The sequence below is a fragment of the Pholcus phalangioides genome, unplaced genomic scaffold (genome assembly GCF_987345545.1).
Source record: "Pholcus phalangioides strain wild (caught in Gottingen) unplaced genomic scaffold, Ppha-v1.0 ptg000002l_1, whole genome shotgun sequence".
Taxonomy (NCBI): Eukaryota; Metazoa; Arthropoda; class Arachnida; order Araneae; family Pholcidae; genus Pholcus; species Pholcus phalangioides.
In genome coordinates, this window is record NW_028301595.1 from 5,666,930 (window position 1) to 5,690,092 (window position 23,163).

Sequence of the window (23,163 nt, forward strand, 5' to 3'; positions counted from 1 at the left end):
TTTCACACAGCTTTTTAATCCGATATACATCATATTGGATATATACATCGTACCAATATATGTACATCATATTATATTAAACCAATAGAGATATGAAAGGAAAGAGAGAGAAGCACCCTTTATTTCATTTATTATGTTGTCCAGTTCTTTTATTTTTGCTGTTAGCTTTCCTGCCAACTCTTCCCCCCTTCTTTTTGGTGGACCTTCGATTCTTCTTACTGTTTTTACTCTCCCTGGCGCGACTTTGCTTCTTGTTCTTTATCTTTTCCAACTCTTCGGGTGATTTTGAAGGCCTGTGAACAATAAATCAAAATTATTTTTTCATTTTGTCAATATGAATATACAGATTTGGGGATTACAGTATCTAAGCGCAGATTAACCAAGAAGATGATCAACCATGTAACGAAAATTTCTATTTCATGTTCAGCTCTTCTCCATGCATGTTGCTGTTGGGGTTTTTTTTTTGTTTTCATTGGTTATGTAAGATTTTTTTCCCATCACAAACCTTCAAAAGCATTACCATTTCATAGAACTGGATTTCTTTGTTATTTTACAGAACCGCACCCACCCTTGTTGTCAGAGCTAAACTTGTATGTCAACGTGTTGAAACAGAAGCCCCCCCCCCCCCCCCGGCACACATAAAACCAGACATTGTCCTGGGGTGATTACACGCAATGCCGACAGGTTAGTTGAAATGTATATTGCTTTTCTGAAACTGAAAGATAAGGCACAAGAATAGCATAAATTTAGATATGGTCATGTAACCACATGACTCAGCGGCTAGACCAGCGCTATTCCTTGTTTGTCATTCTCATAGTACATTTTATAACTGTGCAGAATAGCTGATCGGAGAAATATACCAGTGTTTTTTTGTATGATTACCTTCCCAACAATACTCCTGATATTCGATGTTCTATCACATTTCTGCCACCAATGAAACCCAGTATATTAGTAGCTAACCTTTAATAAGTGTAACTTTTTATTAATTTTTTTTGCATGGATAATATGAATATATACAATGGATATAGTAATTTCCAACAGGTAAAATACTACCTTTTCTTAAATTTAAATTTTTAAAACATATTTTTGGCAGTTTAAACATGTTTTTAGATTATCTCAGTGTTCACCTTCGCCATCGGATAATCGAGGTTCTATTGTATTAGACCAGCAGTTCTCAACCGGTGCTCTGCAGAGCCCTATGGGCTCTGTGGAAGCTCGAGAAAAATAACAAAAAAAGAGTAAGAGTAAAATTAAAATAAAAACAATTATAAATATTTTTGAGTAGTAAAAATAAATCACTAACTTTGACGAATAATTAAAAAATTGGCCTACGGAGCTACGCCATAGAATTTTTTACTTGTAAGAGCTCCGCAAGTCAAAAAAGGTTGAGAACCGCTGTATTAGACAAACAAAATGCAGGCTTTCAACTGGTAGTGTCAAGGTGAGAAAATTCTACATAGAACTGAGGTCGGAAGGAAATTCTCACCTTCAAATGCTAGTAGATCACAACTGATTTTAGGTCTCTACACAAGATGCCAAACACAACTGGGGTGTACGCATTTGAAAATAATAGATACTTCGAATCTTCCTTCAATAATTAATTTTTTTGGCGGCTGAGAAGTCCCATTTGGTTGCAAGATCTGCAAGGTGGACTTGCCTAAATATTAACTACTTTAGAATTAATTATGATTTCACAAGCCTAATAAAACTCCAAATAAGATGTGATGTAACCACTGATTTAATATTATACTTATTAATTGAGCCTGGAAGTTTTTAGGCACTTGAAATGGTTGAAATAAGCACTTAAAACAGGCATTTATAATTAATCGAAGAAAACAAAAATGACTAAAAGCCAATGTATTAAAGCAGCGGTTCTCAACTTTTTTTGACTCACAGAGCCCCGTATAGACATACTTTTTCATTTATTCATCAAGGTTACTGATTTATTTTTATTACTTAAAAGTATTCATAATTATTTTTTCAAATTAGCTAGTTTTTTTTTATTTTCCTCAAGCTGTAGTGGAGCCCCTCGGGAGCATGTACGGAGCCTCAAGGGCTCTGCAGAACACCAGTTGAGAACTGCTGTATTAAGGGTCCGAAAACTAGCTAAAAAATTGGTTGCACTTGCTTCGTCTATTGCTTCCATATTAGTTTATATAGTAACTGCATCTATTAAACAAGTTAATTAAGGGGGTCCAGAATTATTCCAGGGACCCCATTACCAGACACAGAGTCCATAGAGAAAATAATCTGCAGGGCTTCTTCGAGTTATGAATAATTCTCGTTTATTTGTTGTTGGAATATTCATTTTTCTTTTTATAGTTGAAACACAGCTAGTAAAAAATTTAACTTTTTTATATATTAATTTTATCACTTATTTAGGACTAAGCTCTGTTCAGTTTTATCACAAATACTAAATATGTATGTAAAATAACTTGCCATGGTTATTTGCAATACATTTATGGTGTAAAAAACATCAAAACAATGCGGGCCCCCAGAACCAAAACCCTGTCTGCTCCTACCCAGTCTTATGTAAACCATGACAATAACTGATGACTGCTTGGGGCAGTCATCTGTCAGCTATACATACAAGATTCAGTCCAATGTGTGAACAAGACATGTTATGTGAGGCATGCGCAAAAACAAACTTTTAAATTTTCTGAAGCATAAACTGCATTCATTTGAAACAAAAACACTCATGTCTAACACCACCCAGTCGAAGCAAGTTAATTCATGGCAAAAACAAGTTTCCTATCTTTCAGGCTCCTTTCTGATGATAATTAATACAAAGAGTATAAAAATTTTTAAAAGAGCAATTCTTTTGTTCTCAATGGCTCAAAATAACCAAGTTCTACAGAACATGGCCTTTGAAATTTACACATAAACTTGAAACAATGATGAAATAGACATTTATGGCAGGAAAAATTGAAAAAAAAAAAAAAAAGCATTTAAGACACTTTGCATAAACATCCAGGCTGTACTCATTAAAAATCATGCAAAAGTTAACTTATGAGTATGTTAAAAATGCTTAGTAATTTTGATAAGAATGATTACAGATTATATCTACAAATGCAGTGTTTTCTTTCAGTGATAGTGAACTTTTTTTTGCCACATTTTGCTACACTGCATCGTCACTTTTCAAACTTTGAGTGGGTATAAAAGTTGCTCCTCAGAGGTTTGTTGCTTTTTAATTCAGAAAATGGATGACAAAATTTTCTGAACATGTACGTATGTGTACATCTCAAGCAAATCAAAATTACATCAAGTAACAGTACATAAAAAATACACAGTTCTTCTGGAACGCACTCATTCATTAGAAGCTACAAGAAAAAAACAGTGCCTCTGTCACTGTGTGTTGCATTTCTTCGGATGTTGATAAGCGTAGTTATTTGAGCACCTCTCAAAGCAAAGGAGTATTTCCACAACAAGATTATTCACATCATCTCAAAATATCAAACTTCATTTTTTCCAAGATGATGAATTGGAACAATAATGAATAAGCTGATTGTGGAAATAACCAGGACACACGGCATAAACAGGTATAATCTGCATTCATCTTTTTATAATTTGTGAACATACGTTTAATATTTGAACATGCTAGTGTATTTAATTATTTAATAACGCAGTAGTTGCATGACCCATGAGATTGATTCATGCTTAAAAATTACATCATAAAAGCCTTGACCATTTTTGTCGCACCACAGTTGCACACGAGGGCTTGACTGGGACCGACAATTCATTGCCAATTCCGAATGACAGTGTTTGACATTTTGCCTTTCTTATAATCTCGTCAAGTTACTGCAATAAACCCCTTGGTGAGGGGATTTTTTAAGGTAGCAATCTCTTTCTGTGATCAAATGTTTGTCGCTGTTTCTGTTGTACCCAGCACCAGGAAAGTTTCTGACAAGTATGAATCAGGTCTAAAACTCGTGACACCTTTAGTACTTTAGACCAGCGGTTCTCAACCTTTTTTGACTTGCATAGCCCTTTATGGTACATAATTTCTATAGCAGAGCCCCATAGATGTATTTTTTTATTTTGTCATCAAAGCTACTGATTTATATTTATTATTTAAAAATAACTATATTTTTTTCCAAATTTACTGTTTTTATTTTTCTCGTGTGGCTATGGAATTTCTGGGAAGTGCGGAGCACCAGTTAAGAATTACTGCTTCAGACAAATATCTTATTGATATGGATAACCCTGCCCATAAAAACAGAAATCGCAATGAATTTTTTTTTACAGAAAACCAGATTTTACTCTGATTTGTTCCATAATAACCAAATAAGCTTATGGAATGTCTGGATCACTCAGTTTTATGTAAGAGTGTTACCGTGTGCACCAAAAACGTTCAAGTCTTTTTTTATTTGTTTCTCCCAATGCACTTTCTCTTAGAATATTCATCAATTTTACAAGAAATGCTTTTTGACACACTTTTTAGGAAACAAAATAGAAAGTGAATCTAAGGCACCATAAATCCATTGGGCTTTTGTAAATGCAATTCTATTTACTGGGACTACACATCAGCTCACTATGTTAGGATGTGCCATTCACACCTGTTAGAACATTGATTCAAATAGTATTTGTATACTGAATTCGCATTTGAATGCCAAGTTATACTTTAGCAGACGTATCACTGTACTCTATAATATTTGATGGTGTTACAAGTGGACATGGGGAGAAGGTATATTTACAATAGACTGTGACAAGTTCAAATGCTACCAATTTCTTCAACTGGCGTGCCAAGTCTCAGTAGCCTACAGGGTATAGAAGCGTTATTGGACTAAACAGACTCATAAATAACTTGTTTGCATGCTAAGTAGATGAGAAAACTTTACCACAGAATAAAAGAGGTCATTTTTCTTTTACAGAAATCAGAAAAGAGTAATGATAGCAGAACCCAGATTTAACGAACCAGATAAAAGACAGACATTTTTATTAGTCAGCTCGAGAAAAATCATTTCATGGGGGATTGAGATCAATGCAAGCAAACGCAAAAGAATGTCTAAAATTCTGCTAAATTGAAGAATTTGTTATGACGAGGTTCACCCATATTCATAAAATAAGTCATGAGCAGGGGGGAAAAAACTCAGTAATATAAAAAAATTTACTTACAGCATCTTTTTCATTTCCCTTTGAAGAGCCTGTGAACATGATTGGAAAGAAAAAGACACAATCCATTAATACTTAATGAAATTAGCACTGAATAGTAATCAAAAGAGAATGACAATATACAGTAAAATGTATGATTAAGCCCAGCCGACATAATAATGCTTAACTCATTTTGAACCCACAAGCAGAATAATGTGCAAAACTGTCTCTCATCACAGAGAACGCAATGATGTGCTTGTAAAATATGCAGAAACCTATTTCACACATGATGATATAGGACTGATAATGAATTTACTTAATGACAATTTCGTAACAAGATGCAAATTAGGTTAATGCAACAGAACTGAGAGAAAATACTGTGCCTACGATTTTTCTACTACAACAAAACCTAAGTTGGATACCTACAGTTCCATTTAGATCTGTCCAAGTTAGAAAGATACAATCATAGGAGCAAGGACTCCTATTTTTTGGAAGACGATGAGGAAAATTGTTCTCTCCCCTCTTTAGTAAAAAATTTGTACATGGTGGACGTAAAGTCCCTGGACACATTTTTAAAATTAATAAATCAACCAATTTTTGTGAATTTTTGTCAAAATTTATCAGCACACAAATCCCACTCATATTTATAATCAGCAGAACAACTTTACTTTTCTTTTTTAACCTAAGAATCCCAAATAATATAGAAATGAAATCCCTCAATGAAAATCCCACTTATACAGTCTTTAGCAAAAAAAAACTTTATCTTTGTAGTTGGTTTCTTCCTTTTTAGTTATAAAAATTAATACAGTGAAAATCTTATGAGGCTTTTTGCATAGGCGTCGTAATAATTAGCATCATCACTTAGAGGATCAGCACAGGATGATCATCATAGCAATTAATTCTAAATGATTTCAGTGGGAATATGGGTTTGAGTTTTCAAGCAAAACAATAATTTCAAAAGTTGAGTCAAATTCTTTTTCGAAATCTTGAATTTGCTTAGTTTTAAGAAGCTGAGAAAAAAATACAAAATATGCTGAACAGGCCTCATTTTTACATTGGATATCCTTATTGTGGATATTCTGTGTCATATAGGAGCATAGGTGGTTCAATTCATTGACCATTCAATACAGGGAGGTGTCCAAACTGTCAGGTTTTACCTTATTATGGAAATATTTTCAGTCAGCCAAGGGTTCATTGCAGAAAAATGAAACAAATTCTGCTTAAGGAATAAGAACCTTTGACTAATTATATGTAACTCACTGCTTAAATCAACTGACTGTTCAATTTCTCTCCCACATTTTGAAACTTAGCATCTCGTACAATCACGCAAGTTTGTGTGATAACAGCATTTTTGTCATTTCCAATGACATTTTAGAAACTTGCCTGCCTCCTTGGATGTATTAATATTCAAAAATTTGTATCCTTGATCAACTACCTTATACCTGAGATGCTCTTCGAAGAGAGACTTCATTTCTTAAGTATGTTTACATTGGAAGAACACAAGTGAAGACGACGACATGATCGAAGTGTTTAAAATTTTCAAAGGGATGCACCATGAATTGCTAATAAGCCATCAATCGAGTGCTTCAACAAGGGGAAACCAGTATTGATTGGTAAAGGACAACTCATGGTTGTGGTGTGTTGCAGAAAATTTTTCTCTAATAGGGTTGTGTAACAGGCAAGCTGTTAACAAGGATGTACAGTAATACTTTATTCACGAGACACGTGAGATTTGAGTTGTATCGAGAGACGAAGACATTCTAGGGAGTTCGATTTTAACCTTCATCACGAAGGGTTGTATGTTTCGCAGGTTAATGCAGAATAAAGGAATGCTTCATGTTCGTCGCTTCGTATACACCTCACCAATCGTCACATTGGCGCCCAACGTTTAAAATAGACGCGTGAGTGTTTTTAGCTAAGCGGACATCTTAATTAGGTACCAAGTGAGTGAAAATGGCATACTTGGCGAAATATCGAAAAGACGAACTCCGTCGCCTTGCCGAAGAGATGGGCGAACCTACCGAACCCGAGATGAAAGTGATAGAGCTGAAGAAGCTGATTACGTCCAGTAAAGAATACGATGAGGTCTTCGCAAAAGGAGTGCTACAGACCCTCGTAGAAGAGAGAATTCGACAAGAAGAAGCAGAAGAAAGAATTCGACGAGAAGAAACAGAAGAAAGAATTCGACGGGAAGATGCCAGGAGTACTTCCACAAAGAAATTCAACCAGCAGTACGATGTCGAGGGTCGTCGAAAGCAAACACCGATGAAATATCCATGGACCTCATCAAAACCAGTGATTCGTGCAGATGAACAGACACTTCCCATGATCAGCCTGGATGAACAGCGACCTCTAAGCTGCTATGGATGTGGATATCCGGGGGTAATTAGAGCGCAGTGTCCGACCTGTAATCCCGAAATGACAGCGACAACCGCTCAGTTTGGTCAGTTGGAACTGAATCTATGCTCTTCTGTAACAAAACCCGTAACATTGTTAAAAATTCATGTAAATGGCAAAGTGGGAACTGCCTGTGCCGACAGCGGTGCTACGCACTGTATCGCAAGTGATACTCTGCATCGTATTTTGAAAGAGCAAAACGCCAAATTCCATCAGGAAACTATCGAGATGCGTCTTGCAAACGGACAGCAATCAACGGTGAATGTGTGGACCACAACGGTATTGGTCAACATCCAATGGAAGCGACTAAGGACGAAATTTATAGTTCTTCCTGGAATCGTCGGTAACAGAACTCTTTTGGGAATCGACTTTCTAGAGAAAGCTGGTATCGTGTTGGATCTCAAGCGAAGGCAATGGTTCTTCGGGGAAAATACTCGGAAGCGATTCCACTTTGTGAACGAGTCTACGATTAAAACCGTTCAACATGTAGTAGAGCATGTTAACTTGAATTCTTGCCAACTACGACAAGTTGAAGGAGAGCAACGGAAACAAGTGCTGAACAGGTCGTGGAAAAAGAATGAAAATTTTTTCAGTCCAGGGGGAGGAGACACTCCCGAAGGCGAAGTTCACCATGGTGATATGGCATCGGAACCTCAGCGGTGGGATCGGTCTAGACGTCTCAGGAACCAAACAGGTCGCGTCCGTGACTATCCACGTCATGTTTCTGGCTATCCATGTCCTGCTGTCCATAGCGAAATCCACCGATCCGCAAGAAGCTTTCATCACCAATCGGTGCAAAGGCAACCACGAGTTACTCCGACAGGCAGGCAAGTACTAGACTTACGTTTCCGCAGGAACGAACGAGTCGAACTTTCCGGTCCCAGGCGACGCAGTCCAGGATCACCAGGATATTATCAGATACTGCATCGTTGTAAAATGCCAAGCCAAACAATAACGTCTAGCAATAGCTTCCATGAGTCAAGGACCCAAACAAGTATAAGCAGTGCTAGAGAAGGGAACGATAAATGCAGGGGGAGCGGCATTAAATATTCGGATCAAACCCCTAACGCGCGTCGATCAGAAAGTCGCAGCCATGCCCAAAGAAGTCGTGAAAACAGGTTGACTCCCATGCAAAGCCTTACAAGAGTTTCTGTGAAGCAGAAAGTAGAACAAAAACGGGATGAACGCAAAGGTTATGTTGACAACGGTTCCAAACCGAGTTCTCGAAGGAAGAACTGGTCGACAAAGTTCACGCCACAACGAGATGGACCGTACCCTGTGCTAGCCCAGAGATCGCCTACGAGGTACATAGTCGCTGATCCGGCCAAATCGGGTGTCTCTGTCAGCGTATATCGTACTTCTGCTCTCACACCATGTGCGAAACCGGATGCTGTATCCATAGTGTCATCACGAAAGAAGGGACGACCACTCAAAGTTGGAACTAACAAGAACACTGAACAACTTCCCATAACGCCTATTGCTGGTTCCTTGCCGGGACGTCCGCGAAACCAGAGGGGGAGTATGTAACAGGCAAGCTGTTAACAAGGATGTACAGTAATACTTTATTCACGAGACACGTGAGATTTGAGTTGTATCGAGAGACGAAGACATTCTAGGGAGTTCGATTTTAACCTTCATCACGAAGGGTTGTATGTTTCGCAGGTTAATGCAGAATAAAGGAATGCTTCATGTTCGTCGCTTCGTATACACCTCACCAATCATCACAGTTGTTAATAAATGGAACAGCTTACCCCTGGGGGTGGGGGGTAGTAGTAAATTCTAACGCAACTGACACGTTTAAAAAGAAATACGATAAATATATTGGGGGTAAATCAAGAAGCTATCCGTACTTGGAATAAGACAACCATAAGTATTCTTTATGGGTACTGTATAATATTTTATCATGTATATATATTGTTTGTAATTGCATTTTTAATTGGATTGCTGTATTTTTGAAATATGGCAAAGATGGCTAAAGATGTAGGTGCATCTTTTTCCCCGCCTAATTGGGCATTTTGCTTGTTGTGGCCTTGCATTTGCTTTTGAGCAAAAAAATTCTTTTATCCTCCAGATAAATGTGGAGAAACATAAATGAAAAGTTTAGAATAATCATTTCCGTCCAGCGCCCTAACAAAATGCTATGGCAAGGCAATCCTAATTTGATATTCAAGGTTCATTTGACTATCATGGCAATCTAGGATCCTTCAGATTACACATTTTCATTAATTGTTGGGTATACAAAAAAATAAAACCGGGAATGTACTTAAAGGATGATAAAGTTAACACTTTTCATAATCTTGCCACACCTACTCCCTTCAATCTACACTTAACTGGGAAGATGAAACCTACCTCTTTAATATCCAGTTTTGGATTCTTCTTACGCATATCTTCTAAAACTTTCAAATTCTTCTGTTTTTCAGCATTAAGATCAGCAGGGTTGTTAGAATCGAACTGAAAATAGGAAGAAAAATTCATGTACAGATTATTAGCATTCAATTAAAAAAAAACAGTAAAAGATCACAAAAAATGAAGGAATTAAAAACTTTTCTATATGAAAACTGCCGAAAAGATATCAGGATTTTACAAATAGGGAAAAAAAATTTGAGTCCAGGTAAATACTAGAAGCTTAAGCTAAATTTTTCCACAAAAACAGACAAACTAATTTATTTTTAGGTTTTTTTGAGACAAATTTTTCCCATGTTGGTGGAAATACTAACACAAATTCAAAAATTATGTGTTGCACTTTAATGTATTCATGACACATAGAAAGTTTTAGGCATTAATGCATACTTTTAAGTCACTGCGGCAACCTGGAATTTGTCAAGCCCTATATTATATCCACATTGCTGTTTAATGTCGCCTACAGGCACCATTGGGACCGAGAAAGTTAATGTAACCACATTAAGACCTCTCAATAATGTATACCTATGGGATAACACTTTATATCCACAAATAAGGAGTTTTCTTTAATACAGTGCCCATTCACAGGAAGTGTCTGTTGCGAGTTTTACTGTGTCATGAATAATATATAAGTGAAGAAATATAACAACATCTATACTACCTTCCTCTTCTTGAAGTTACTCTTAGGACTTTTTTCCTTTGGAAGTTTTTGTGTGAACTTCCCCAAAGATGCAGTGGCTGTCTTAGTCGTTGATATAGACCTTAAAAGCTATACAAAATTGAGACATATTTAAGAAAAATTAAGCATCTTTGACAATACATACAATAGCAATTAAATCTATAATGACGGAAAAAAAATTATTCCACAGCTGTTATTCCCACCAATAAAGTTTATTTCACACAAAAACAATTCAGATTTCGATCAGATTTATTCACACCCCTTTGTTTGAACATTTCTTAAAACCGGGATCAATTCTCATCAAATAAATGAATGAGTCATCGCTGTGTATATTTATCCAAGCAAAACAGGTCACTCATTTTCAGCTTTTTCGAACACATTTTAAGTGTGAAGCTTTGTAAATACCTCTAGCTACAAGTTTGTTTTTCTCCCTTTACAAAATTGTTCTTTTATCAAATGTATGCATATTCCTTTGACCTTTGCCAAACATTTTACATTTCCTATGGACATTTCCACCATCTTCAAAAGTAGCTGGAAATCCTGCAAAATAATTAATTTTAGTTTGATTGAAAGTCTGAAATGTGCAATATTCCACGTGAGGAGAAAAACTGTGCTAACGCACTTTGCAATTTCAATGCTGGCAGAGAACCAGATGCAACCAGAGAGAGAGGTTCCCAAACACACACACCACTTATGTGAGTTCAGACCTTCCTGAAGAATGATGAACCAAACTGGACTAACGCAAAAATTACCATCTAAAAATAATTTGTTATGCAGATCAATATACGAGAGCTAAATTATAGCTATTTTATCCCAATCTTTTATATAAAGAGTCTAAAATATTTCCAAGTTCTTATTTATCCATTCACTTATTATTCCATTTCCCCCATGGATAAAACTAATAAAACATTTTACCTCGTTCTTGTTGGCCTTGTCAACAGATTCCATGGTACTGACTAAAATGGTGAGAGGAAAAAAAATACCTTATAAATAATATATAAAAACCATTAAAAAATCAAAGCAAGCAATGCGAGATGGTTAAAACAAGAATTACAGTCACTCCCAGACTTACTAACGTTTGACATATAGACTGAGTCACAAGCAAAAATATTTGGCAAATCGTAAATTGATCTTGGCGATATTCAGCAAAACATTTTCAACCAGGCTTGCCCCCCCCCTTTTAGTCAATCTATCAATCCTACCCGATTATAGAGACTTATGGGATTTCAGTGAACATAAAATTTATTTATGTACTAATGCATATTTATATACGAACTTTAAAATTCATTATGGATTCAATTCATAAGTCGAGAAGTGTCTGTATTATAAATTTCAAAAACCAGCTACATTTGTCGTTCTTTTTGTTTCGATTTGACTTGTATTTTTTATTTCACATGGACAGTGGTAAAAAAACTTGTATCTAATGAATGTAAAAACATATTTCTCTTTAAACTTATAAAAAACACCTCCAAATACAGAAAAATGAAAATATTTCTTATTATTGTTCTGCAAAAACGTAGATAAGACATTCAAAAATGTTTTAGGTATGACTAAACTATTGGCAGAATTAAATTAAACAAAAAATTTGACCTTAACAATTTCTAACAGCACAATAGATGGACCTCTAATTTCAAAATATGATAATTCCCCCCCCCCCACAAAAAAACCTCAAAACAAAAGGTGACCTCCACCGATTAACATTACAATATGGAACTATTGCAAGATAAGAATGCATAATCTACTTTTTCCCTCACATATTCCGCAAACATCCTCAAGTAATTCTATAAGATCGAACAAACATTGGCTTGAACAAATACACACCAATACTTCAAAATATTTTAGTTGCAAGTGCCAGAATAGTTAAATAAATTGGTTCATTAAATAAAAAGCCTAATAGAACTTCTCACTTATAGTCATACATCGGCTAATAAAAAATTTGTTCCAGAACCACATTTGTTAGCCAAAACAAGATTCCCCATAGGTTTCTATGGAAAATTGCTTAATTCATTCCAGGTGTGGCCTAAAATTTGAAGATAAATTTTATAAAACACTAAGCAGGGTTGGCAAGTTTTTGCCATAGGTGGTAAAAACCATCCTGGCAAAAATAGGTTTTTGCCAAGTGGCAAAAATCTATTTTTCTTCCCATTTATGCATGCGAGACATTATTGTGCATTTAATAATTTTTTTTAAATGCAAATAAGATAGCTTTTAACACAAACTTTACTATATGAATTAATAAATTTTTAAGTTAATGAGTTTTTGCTATTGCTGAAAAGAACTGTAGTAAAATATGTCCTGACAATAATGGGTTTTTCTCAATCATCAAAAATTGATACTTCATACACATTTTTTTTCTAGTATCATTTCAGAAAAAATAGAATACAAAAAATTGTTTGAAACCCAAACTCTGATTTAAGAATTATACTAACATGATATATAGGCCTATACTTATTTTTATTAAGGACCAAATTTTAGAACGAACACGCCTTTTTCTTTCTTAATCTGACTATAATGCTATGGTACTCTCACAGAGGGCTTCATAAATTTAACTTAAGTTGTGACTTAACTGCAGTCCAGTCTGGTAAAAAAAGACTATTAAAATCTGCATTTGCACTCTGAAATCTGTGCAAATGAAAGTTGTGTGTTAAGCACTTTGAACGTTTTCATAACACCTTGACCAATCGAAAGAAATGAACTGCTTGTGTTTGGAGGCAAGGAAAAAACTTCAGCCATTACTTGGAGTTTATTAAAAGTTGCAGACCAAGTGCATTGTCATCAAAGGTATATTAAATTAAATACATTAAACAAATCATTTTTTAAATTTAGCGGACTTCACATATAAAATTGTGACCTTTTCTGTGAAAAATATCACATACCAAATAAGACTTAGGATTCCATTCTAAAATCCCATTTTAGTTTTCATCTTTATACAATACTATAAACTCTCAAAAATTGGTACAATTCCATCAAATATAATATTCTGATCGAATAGATTACCATTTAATAATCTCCACTATCTCAGCAATAATCCAATGATTATGCTTGAATTTCAGAAATGTGAATTTTTCACAGAAAATCATTTAACTCTTAAATCGCACAAGTCAGGGTATTACTGTACAGTTAAACCTCACTGCAACAATGCTTTATTTAACAATAAATCCCTCTGCACCACTACATTTTTCTTGATCCATAGAGTATCATTATATCAAGATTTCACTGTATCAGGGTTGTCATTTTTTTGCCATAGGTGGAAATAACAGTAAAAACTGTCCCGAAAAAAAAAAAAGATTCTTTCCCCTATCTATGCATGTGAGGCATTGTTATGCATTTATTATGCAAATACCATAGTTTTGAATTCAAATTTTGGTTTAATAATCAATAACTTCTAGGGTTGGTAAGTTTTTGCCATAGCTGGGAAAAACTAGAGTGAAAAACATTGACAAAAATAGGTCGCCAAGCATAAAACAAACCTGCACTTTACACATTAATTTATGTCTAGTACCATTTTAAAAAAAATTGTATATTCTTATAATGACCCTTCACCTGTAGGAAAACATAACAGATTTTTCCTACAGGTCATTGCAATGAAATGATTGCTATAACACTGGGGCATTATAACAAGCATCGACTGTGTGTGTGTCTCTTTATTTGTATATATAAATTTATTTTCTACCAAATTACTTCTCAAAGTAACAGTAGAAAATTGATTGTTGTAATGATTTCAAGTAATACACATTATGTCAAATGTTTTTTACCCCAGTTTTTGCCACTGTCCAGGCGGAAATACCTCTTCGCCAGCAAAATGTCCAACCACGACACTGTCCAAGAAACATTCTTAAAAAAAGAAATTGGCCTAAGGCTGAGGTGAACAATTTTATAACTGGATGAAGGAACAATTTACAGGAAGATGAGATGCTGAAGATCTTTTCATTTCACAGCTGTGCACAACACAATCGAGTTTGATCATTGGGATTCCTCAAGTATGCTCATAATTTCCTAGGATGTCCGGATCCCGCTCAGTTTGATTCTAAGAGTCTCGCACTGAAAGAACACTTGTAGTAGGATTTTTTTAAATGCATTTTTCTTTTTATTAAATCGCTTACTTCACACGAAAGGGTTCAAAAGCTTTTTGGAAGAGAAACAAAAGCATATAGAAAGTTATTTGGAGGTGCATATAAATTAATTGAGCTCTAAAGGCTGTGATTTTGATGATGTGAAAATTCAGCTCACAATGCTGCTGTTTTACGTGAAAGAATGCACCCATGTCAACAAAAGCACTTGTTAGCCAAAGTATCGCTGTATCAAAAGTAATTACATCATTTCAAAGATCAGAATAAATTTGAACAGAAGTTCTATGAGAATATAAATCCAAACCTTTTGCTGTTTTATATGCCACTTTCAAGTTCTTTAATCGCTGGTATTCATTTTTTGCTATATTCTCGGCTCTTTTTTCTTCTTTCTTTCCAATGTAATCTTTATATGGATCTGAAAGAAAAAAGAATAACATTAATGAACATAATTGAGTTTAATGGAAAAATTAAAATATAATAAGAGACCCCTCTTTCTCAATTTTTCCTCCAACTTTTTTCTACTTGTGTGGACCTGTTTCTTACACGTGCAATATATGCCATAGACCCCATAGTGTATTTTGTGAATGTATATTCCCTGAAGCATACATTCCAACAGTTTAGAGCAGTGTTTCCCAAACTGGGTGATGGAATGGTTTGGGGGCGATAGAAGCTACAGGTATAACACAGGATTCTATGGGCTTGTTTGAGTTTGTGGCGATGAGAGAAAAAAAATTCAGAAGGGGGCGATGGAACAAAGAAGTTTGGAAAACTATGAGAGGGAACATTGTCTTTCCCCCCCCCCTTTTCAAAAAAAGAAAGGAAAAAAAGAGAAACACCACACTATTGTTTGTGTGCTCTGTCATCACTTGGTTTGCTTTTGAAAGCCGAAGTCATATATTTTTCCCCCTTGCAAATCGTTTTAAGCATACAAAGTAACAAGGAAAAAAAACAAATTTTCCTTTATTTCAAGATTTTTCGATTTGAACTATATAGTTGCCATCAGCCATGTATATGTTTCGCCAGTCAATACAGGATGTACTTAGGGGACGATCATCTATCTGTACAGCTTTCTCAATCCATGGGGCCAGATATGCAACATGATTACTGCTCGTGGACCAGAAATTGGTGTACCCTATCATGGTGATGTGTCTATATTCATATTTAACTTTATTTAGAAATGCCCTTCGTGGACCGCATGGAGCCCTTGGCTAGTCACATTTGGTTTACAAACCGGAGGTTGCGCACCCCCTATTCTAGATGAACAGGGTGCATCAGGATGACAAAAACAGGACAATAAACAGAAAATTGCCAGTAGTAGCTAATTTAAAATAAATTGCAATATAGCAATATGGCCAGAGTTGGTATTTGGTGAAGTAGTAGTAGCTAATTCTTGCACTGATACAAATACAAATACAAATACAACACCACAACAGGCAAATTGCCCAACGAGGTGGCTGACTTAAGAACATCATGGATCCCCGAGCCCTTTTTTTTTTTTTTTTTTACCCTACCTACTACTGCTACACCACACATGCACCCCGCCCACAACCCCCCGCGGAACCCCCAACGAATCGGTACATGCGGGAATGTGCGTGTACGTGTAGTGAAACCTGACGTGAAGTTTTTTTTTTTTGTTTCTCTGTAATGCTTGTTATGTGTAGTGCTGCCATCTGCCACCAGTTTTTCAAACTATGAGTGAAGTGTTATGATTGAATGATTTTTCGTTGTAGGACTGTTGCTCTCTGTGGCGAGACTTTTTAACGGGGAGATTGGCTCGCATACCTACCAATTTAAAACCAGAGAAAGAGAAAGTTTTGTCGACAATATTTTATTTCAAACTGTTTTGATATAAAAAATTTCCCAAACATAATTAGCTTATAGATACAGTGACAGTGCAAGAGCACCTGGCACTCCTAGGAAAAGAAAAATTCTTATGCTCATTAGCAATATGTATTTCATATTTGAACATCAAGATATTCTATTGATATTCTATCTATATCTATATAGATATTCTATCTATATCCACAATATCAGTGTCATTTCCTTAAAGTTGATGGATTCATGATTACTTGCCCATTTCTACCATAATGGCAAGACAGCCAGGAAGAAGAAGAAAAAAAAAACTAGAAATGTGCGGTGAAAAAACTTTCAACAAAATAGTAAATTAAAGATCATTGAAAAACTCTCAGAATTGTGTTCGTGATTATTTGTTTCTTTGAGAATGTCACTATCAATCATTATTGATATGTGACTTGATATTGACTTATTGTTAAGTAGTGTGTATACACGTGAGGACATACCTGCATTATCTGGAATTTCAACCATCCAATCAGATTTGTCATTAGCTTTGCTCCTATACCCATATCTCGGTTTCCAGCTCTGAAATGAAAATGAAAAATTAGAAGACTGAAAATATAACAGATGGCATGGATATACGAAATATCTTTGTGATACAGATTTAAATAATAGATCAGCAACCAAATAAAAAATATTTTTGCTCACCTTAGATGCTTCGTCCCATACAAGCTTCTCTCTCTTTTTTTTATTTATTCCTTTTTCCTGAGCAAATTTTTGCCATCTTGTCAATGGTTTGGGTTTTGGAATCTACAAGAAACAACAGAGCGAATGGAGAAAGACATTCTATTAATCATTTGGGGGGGGGGGATTCTATTTTAATATGGAATAATATGGGTGAAAACTCTAGTCTCTACAAACCAGGGTAGGAAAGTTTCTTTCAAGGCAGAGGAAAAAACCAGACAGAAAAAATAGGTTTCTTCCACTGAATGTGAAAAAATGGAAGAAACAGGTCATAAACATTACTTCATCTCATAGTCATGCAGTCAAAATTTATTGCTATTACTAGAGGAGTTCATTAACTACAATGTTAAAATAGTACCTATATTGAAAGTTTTCATTAGTGTTTCATATTTAAATAACATGTTTTTTTATCAATATAAATAAACTTCAATTGCTTCCGGTTTTTCCTGTTTCTCCCACTATTTCAGAAAAACCCAATTATGCAACAAACTATAGTACAGTAATCTCTCACCCATGCGCCAGTGCAATGGAACAAGGAAAAAAACGATGTACAATGAGATAGGCATATAAGTGAAAATGAGGGGAGAAAAAATACACTTAAAATATATATAATATGAAAATGCAAGTACTTAAGTAAAATACAGGCATTGGTTTTTTCTTAATATGCAGAAAAACATTTCATCGAATTCAGATGAACATGCTATCCTATGATTACAATACTATTACATTGTTGAATTTGCGATTTTTTAAAATACTTCTGAATTTCAGACTGTTTATGTTCTTTTACGTATCCTGGAAAATCACTTTTTAGTGCTTCTAAAGCTTTTACAAATATCATGGAAGTTTTTTTTTTTAAATTATCTTCTCTACATCGTTCTCTTCATTGTTGTAATTGCGCAACTGTGCATTCCCATTGGAACATTCTATAGTTCTCTTAAACAAATATCAAACATTTTTTGTTCAATTTTTAATGAAATTGGAAGTTGCTTTCATTTACCCAGAGGTGCTATGACGCGTCAAATATTCAGAATTTCAGAAAAGGATGCATAAAAATTTTGTTCGCGCCGCCTCCTCCGGGACGCGTTCTTTCCTAGGTCTAAGAAAAAAGTAGAGAAACGCTCCCCATCTCAACTTTTTTTCTTCTTTTTACCATGTATTATGATAGCGCGACCTTAAAAAAGTGGTTTTACTACATACTACACTGTACTGTATTGATACATGCGGGTTTTTGACGAATAAGATAAGGGATATCCAGTCGCTTCCCTGAATGAGGGGCCGTGTAATTTTCAAATTTTGGAGTTTTTATTCCCCCTGCAGATTTTCTCCCTTCTGGTTACATACCAGAAATTACAGTACTTTCGCAGCTATCTGCCGGCATTCAAAGACAGCATCTATTGTAGCGTAATTATACGCTACAGTCCCATGATTCAAAGATCCAATTCAACAGGCAATAATTAGTGAACAAGACACGTTCCAGATCAAAACGTTTATTAACACAACATGCTTTAAACACATTACACGCTAGAGTTCAATAGAAAAACATGTTAGTTCTGAAATCAGCAACTAAATTCTGATTCGCAAAACAAGAAAGGTCTCACCCAATACAGTCAAGGATCAACTCCTATTATCAATGTGAGATAATAGAACAACTTGTAAGTCCTTCGTCGAGAAAGGAGTGTCCAGTTTTCAAGTGAGGCGGAAGATGTTGACCACTTTAGAAAGCTCACCTCAGGAACCCATAAGAGGTGGAGCACCTTTCCAAAGTTGCACAATTTGTTGACTTCGTTGAATCACATCCATCAACGAAACATGCTATCAATCATCCGCATAATGTTGAAGACCTAGGTAGAACATAACTGCAGGCTGACGTATCATTTTAAGGATCTCCTGACCCTTTCAAGGAACCAGTTTCCAACTGACTAGAACGCACGATAAATGACTTAGTTCACTTGATTATATTTGAAACAACTACCCGAATCAGCTGGAGTAGCAGCTTAGGAGATCACCTTTTTACGACATTAGTAACATCACAACAACAACTAGTTGGTAGTAGGGGTTAGTCACCCATCAACCCCACTCCCACTGGGTGGAGTGAGCAGAACGAACTGTTCAAAGTTAGAAGATTGAATGCCATGCTTCTGATTTATGCAGCTTATTTATAATAAGCGAGAACAAATTGTTCTCGGCGCACTGAAAGAACGCATTTCCTCTGTCACATAGGGAAAACTATGATGTTAATCCGTTGATTTGCATATTCTGACACAATAACAATTATTTCAGATATTCTGTATTTTTGGTTGGCAACAGTTCGATAATCATGAAGGAAGCCGGCCGGACTTTACCCACGATATCGATAAAGCTATTGAGGGTGAGACCAAGACAATGGATTACACGTAACCAGCAGCAGTCCGCGTCCCTCCGCTAATTAGACAAGGTAATTGAAAAGAGTTCTTTCCAATGAATAATCACATACGTTGAACAGATAATCACAAAATGTCATTCTGACACAACCTGGTCTCCGCCCGCGGGGAAGGACCTAGCGTTAGCTAGTAAACTAGGAGGGGGATTACCTGGACACCGGTGACATGAGACCCAAAGGGACTATATGTTACACTATACGTCGTAAATTTGCCTTGTTCCTACAATATCGCGAATGCACATTTTTTAAAAAATCGTAAAGGATTGGAACGCCATTCAAATTGTAACACCTTTCCAGAGATCATGAAAAAAAAACAAAAAAACTTAACCTTGAATATCCTGTTTCGTCATCTAGCTACTATGTGGTAGTCACCGTTTCACATAGCGAAAATCATGAGCTTGTACACACTTTTGGAGGGGCACAAGGATTTCTTTCACAGAAATTGTGGGCCACTAGCTCTCAAAAAGAATTTTAAATTAACAAATTAACAGATATTATAAAAGAAATTATTTTATTCCAATATTTTAATTCTCTACAAAAATATTTTTAATTTTTGATCTTCGGGGGGTGGGGGAAGGGAAGAGGTCCCTTATAAACCCTCCAAATTTTGCTTTTGGTGAAAATCTGGGTTTGGAATCAGAGATTGCGCAATGGTAATCGGCTAAATATGTGATTTTCTAAGGTTTTCAAATTTTGAGTTGGTTATTCCTTTGGGAAAAAAAAAAACACTTCTGGTTGCCACAGCGATCACACAGACCTACAACCATGGAACCATGGGCGGAGATACGGGGGGGGGGGGGGGGGGGTTGGACATTGCCCTCCAGTGTCAAAGGTGAAATTGACTGATCTAATGTATATATGCATATATGAATTGACATCATCACCATCGTGTCCCCAGAAATAATGACAGTGCCCCCCAGATCCAAGTCTATCTCCACCTATGCCTACAACACAAATATGTATACATTAAACTTCAAATGTACGCATTGCCAGTTTGGAGGATAAATGCAGGGCCGCAACTAGGGGGGGGGGGGAGGCAGGCGAGTCAAATGTCACGGGCTCTGGACTAGAAGGGAGCACCAAATTCACCCTTTATAGTTTCTACTACATTACATAGCTGCCAACTTTTTAAAATGTAAATTAGGGAGATTTTCGCGCGGACACATATATTTTATACTAAAACCACTCCCTAATAAATACAAAAGGGATTTTTCCAAATAAAATAGGGATTTTTCACACATAAAAGTTGAAGCATAAAGAATAAAATCCCTACTCAAAAATTGAAGTCAAATAAAATAGGGATTTTACACACAAGGAAGTTAAACTCTTGGGAATAAAATCCCTATGCAAAAAACAAGTGAAATTGGAGGCCAAAACTACAATGGTGATCTAAAAAAAAATATTGTGTTCAATCAGAAACGATGCGAACAAACATTCTGCACGGATGACCTCAAAATCATCAGAAGATGAAGGAAAAAAGCATCAATTTTTGAAGAGCACATGACTTTTTATGACACGTGCTTGATGTTTTTTGATTTCACATGGGTGACGATGTCAGTCTTTCCACCATGGCCGATGTTCATGTCCTTAACACAACTTGTATAAAAAGAAAAAGTCTGACTTTTTCTGGAACATTTGATGAAAGGAAATTCATCGGAATAAGTATCTTTAAAATTGATTAAATATTTTTTTGCTTACCAGTATTCATGTTTTGTTATCACACATACGTAACTTCAACAAAAGAGGAATTTTAACCACATGGCGCGTCACTATAGGTAATCTTCCATTATTATCCAGGACTATTGGATGCTAAGCTATTTCCCTGCACGATAAGACAAACAATTTTTCTTGTTACCATAAGAGGGTTTGTAAAACTTCTTAAAAAAGGAATTTACCATTATTCCCCCATTTACGACGTGTGACGTCATTTCAAAGGGAATAAAAACAGAGGCAAAAGGCATTTTGCCCCACAAGAAATTCCTTAGGGATTGTTTTCAGAAGCGGGGACTCTTTTTAAATAAAGTAGGAAATGTTTAGGGACAATTAGGGGTTTTTTGTGCAAATTTGGGAGATTTAAGAACTTTTCGGGAGGTTGAGAGATGAAGCTAAAATTCGGGAGACTTGGCAGCTATGACATTACATGAATGTGCCAAAATGTGTGCTTGCCCCGTTTAAGAAAGTATCCAGTTACGGCACTAAATAGATGGCATCACCTACAGAACACAAAACACGCCAAATGCAGGGGGCACACACACACAAGCACACTGTTAAGTTTCTCCAACACAAATCTGACATAGCTCCCATATTCAGGTGTGAAAATATGTGGCAGTTAACTGTTTAAAGGCCAATGTTCCATAAATGGAACATAGTTTTTATTTGCAAAAATATCAGATAAAATTGATTCAAATATTTCCGGTTTTTTATCATACATATATATAGAAAAGTTCAAAGTATTTTTTGAAATAAATTCGGAAACTTCATGTTAATTTAATCTTTTTTGACAGAATTCTGAAATTTGATATTTTTGGGGCATTTTTTCCCTATTTCGATTAAAATTTGCCAAAATTTCAATTTTGAAGTAAATTGAAAATTATTTTGTGTGTTTCTACCACTTAATACATCAATTCAAAATTCTAGTCAAAATCAATTAGTTTCTTTGTACTGTTAAACATTGAAGAGCTACGCGCGTTCAAATATGCATGTTCCATTTAACTGATGTATGTGAAATGCTAGATATATATTTTGCAACATCAATGAGATATTAGAAATTCCTGTAACGCGTTATTAAAAAAATGTAGGGCAGAAAAAAGTGCAACACTCACGTGAAGGTTTCAAGAAAAGGCAGTTTTAAGCAATCCGGAAAAAAAAAAAACAATGCATAGGGTAAAAAAATTCTTTCTAGAATTCGATCAAAAACTTCAGCTCTAGATTTCATTTGAAAAGATTTGCCATATAACCATTATAGCAGGTTGGGATAATTCATTCACAGTTGTTTCGAAGCAGATCTTATTTCGAATTTGGAATTCAGATGAGGAGTGACAATGAACCTTCTACGAGAGAAGGACGGGTTAATTATTCATCCAGGTTCACATTGTCAACTGAAAAAAGATGTCAGGTCATCTGATAGCCATTATATTGTGTTTGCGACGGAAGGACGGTGTGTGGTTTGCTAAAAAACACTATATCTATAAATGCTACCAATGTGACAAACGTGTCCATCAAAGATGTTTTCCTTCTTTTATCACGGACATTATAGAAAAATTTGAATTTTCTCCACTCATTTTTATGCTAAAAAAATTGGTATGTGCTGCGAAATTGAAATTGTAGTCCAAAATAGAAAATTTTGTGAGATAACTGTACTCCAGAAATCTGTTTACAATGTTTTTTTGGCGGTTTTTTGGAAAACGTTATAAGCAGGATCCACTTTCATTAACAGTTGGAGGCACACATTTATATATTTACTAATAAATCAATCTATAAATTCCCTTCTGATTGATTTTACATTTTGTTAAAAAAAAATCTTAGCACATTCAATATCTTCTGATAAAATTTTAAGCAAATGAGATTCT

General features: G+C 35.5%; 1 protein-coding gene across 1 annotated transcript in view; it reads right to left on the reverse strand.

Annotated features, from left to right (window-relative positions):
- Window positions 1–23,163, reverse strand: part of LOC149089130 (ribosome biogenesis regulatory protein homolog) — a 29,728-nt gene continuing 6,565 nt past the window's right edge. Inside the window, exons 5-12 of the mRNA XM_089237345.1 lie at window positions 17,140–17,241; window positions 16,938–17,016; window positions 14,942–15,052; window positions 11,483–11,523; window positions 10,550–10,657; window positions 9,838–9,939; window positions 5,116–5,144; window positions 1–293 (exon numbers count right to left, since the gene is read on the reverse strand). Of these exons, the coding sequence (XP_089093471.1) occupies window positions 125–293; window positions 5,116–5,144; window positions 9,838–9,939; window positions 10,550–10,657; window positions 11,483–11,523; window positions 14,942–15,052; window positions 16,938–17,016; window positions 17,140–17,241 (741 nt within the window). The 3' untranslated portion in view covers window positions 1–124. The remainder of the gene's footprint in view (window positions 294–5,115; window positions 5,145–9,837; window positions 9,940–10,549; window positions 10,658–11,482; window positions 11,524–14,941; window positions 15,053–16,937; window positions 17,017–17,139; window positions 17,242–23,163) is intronic.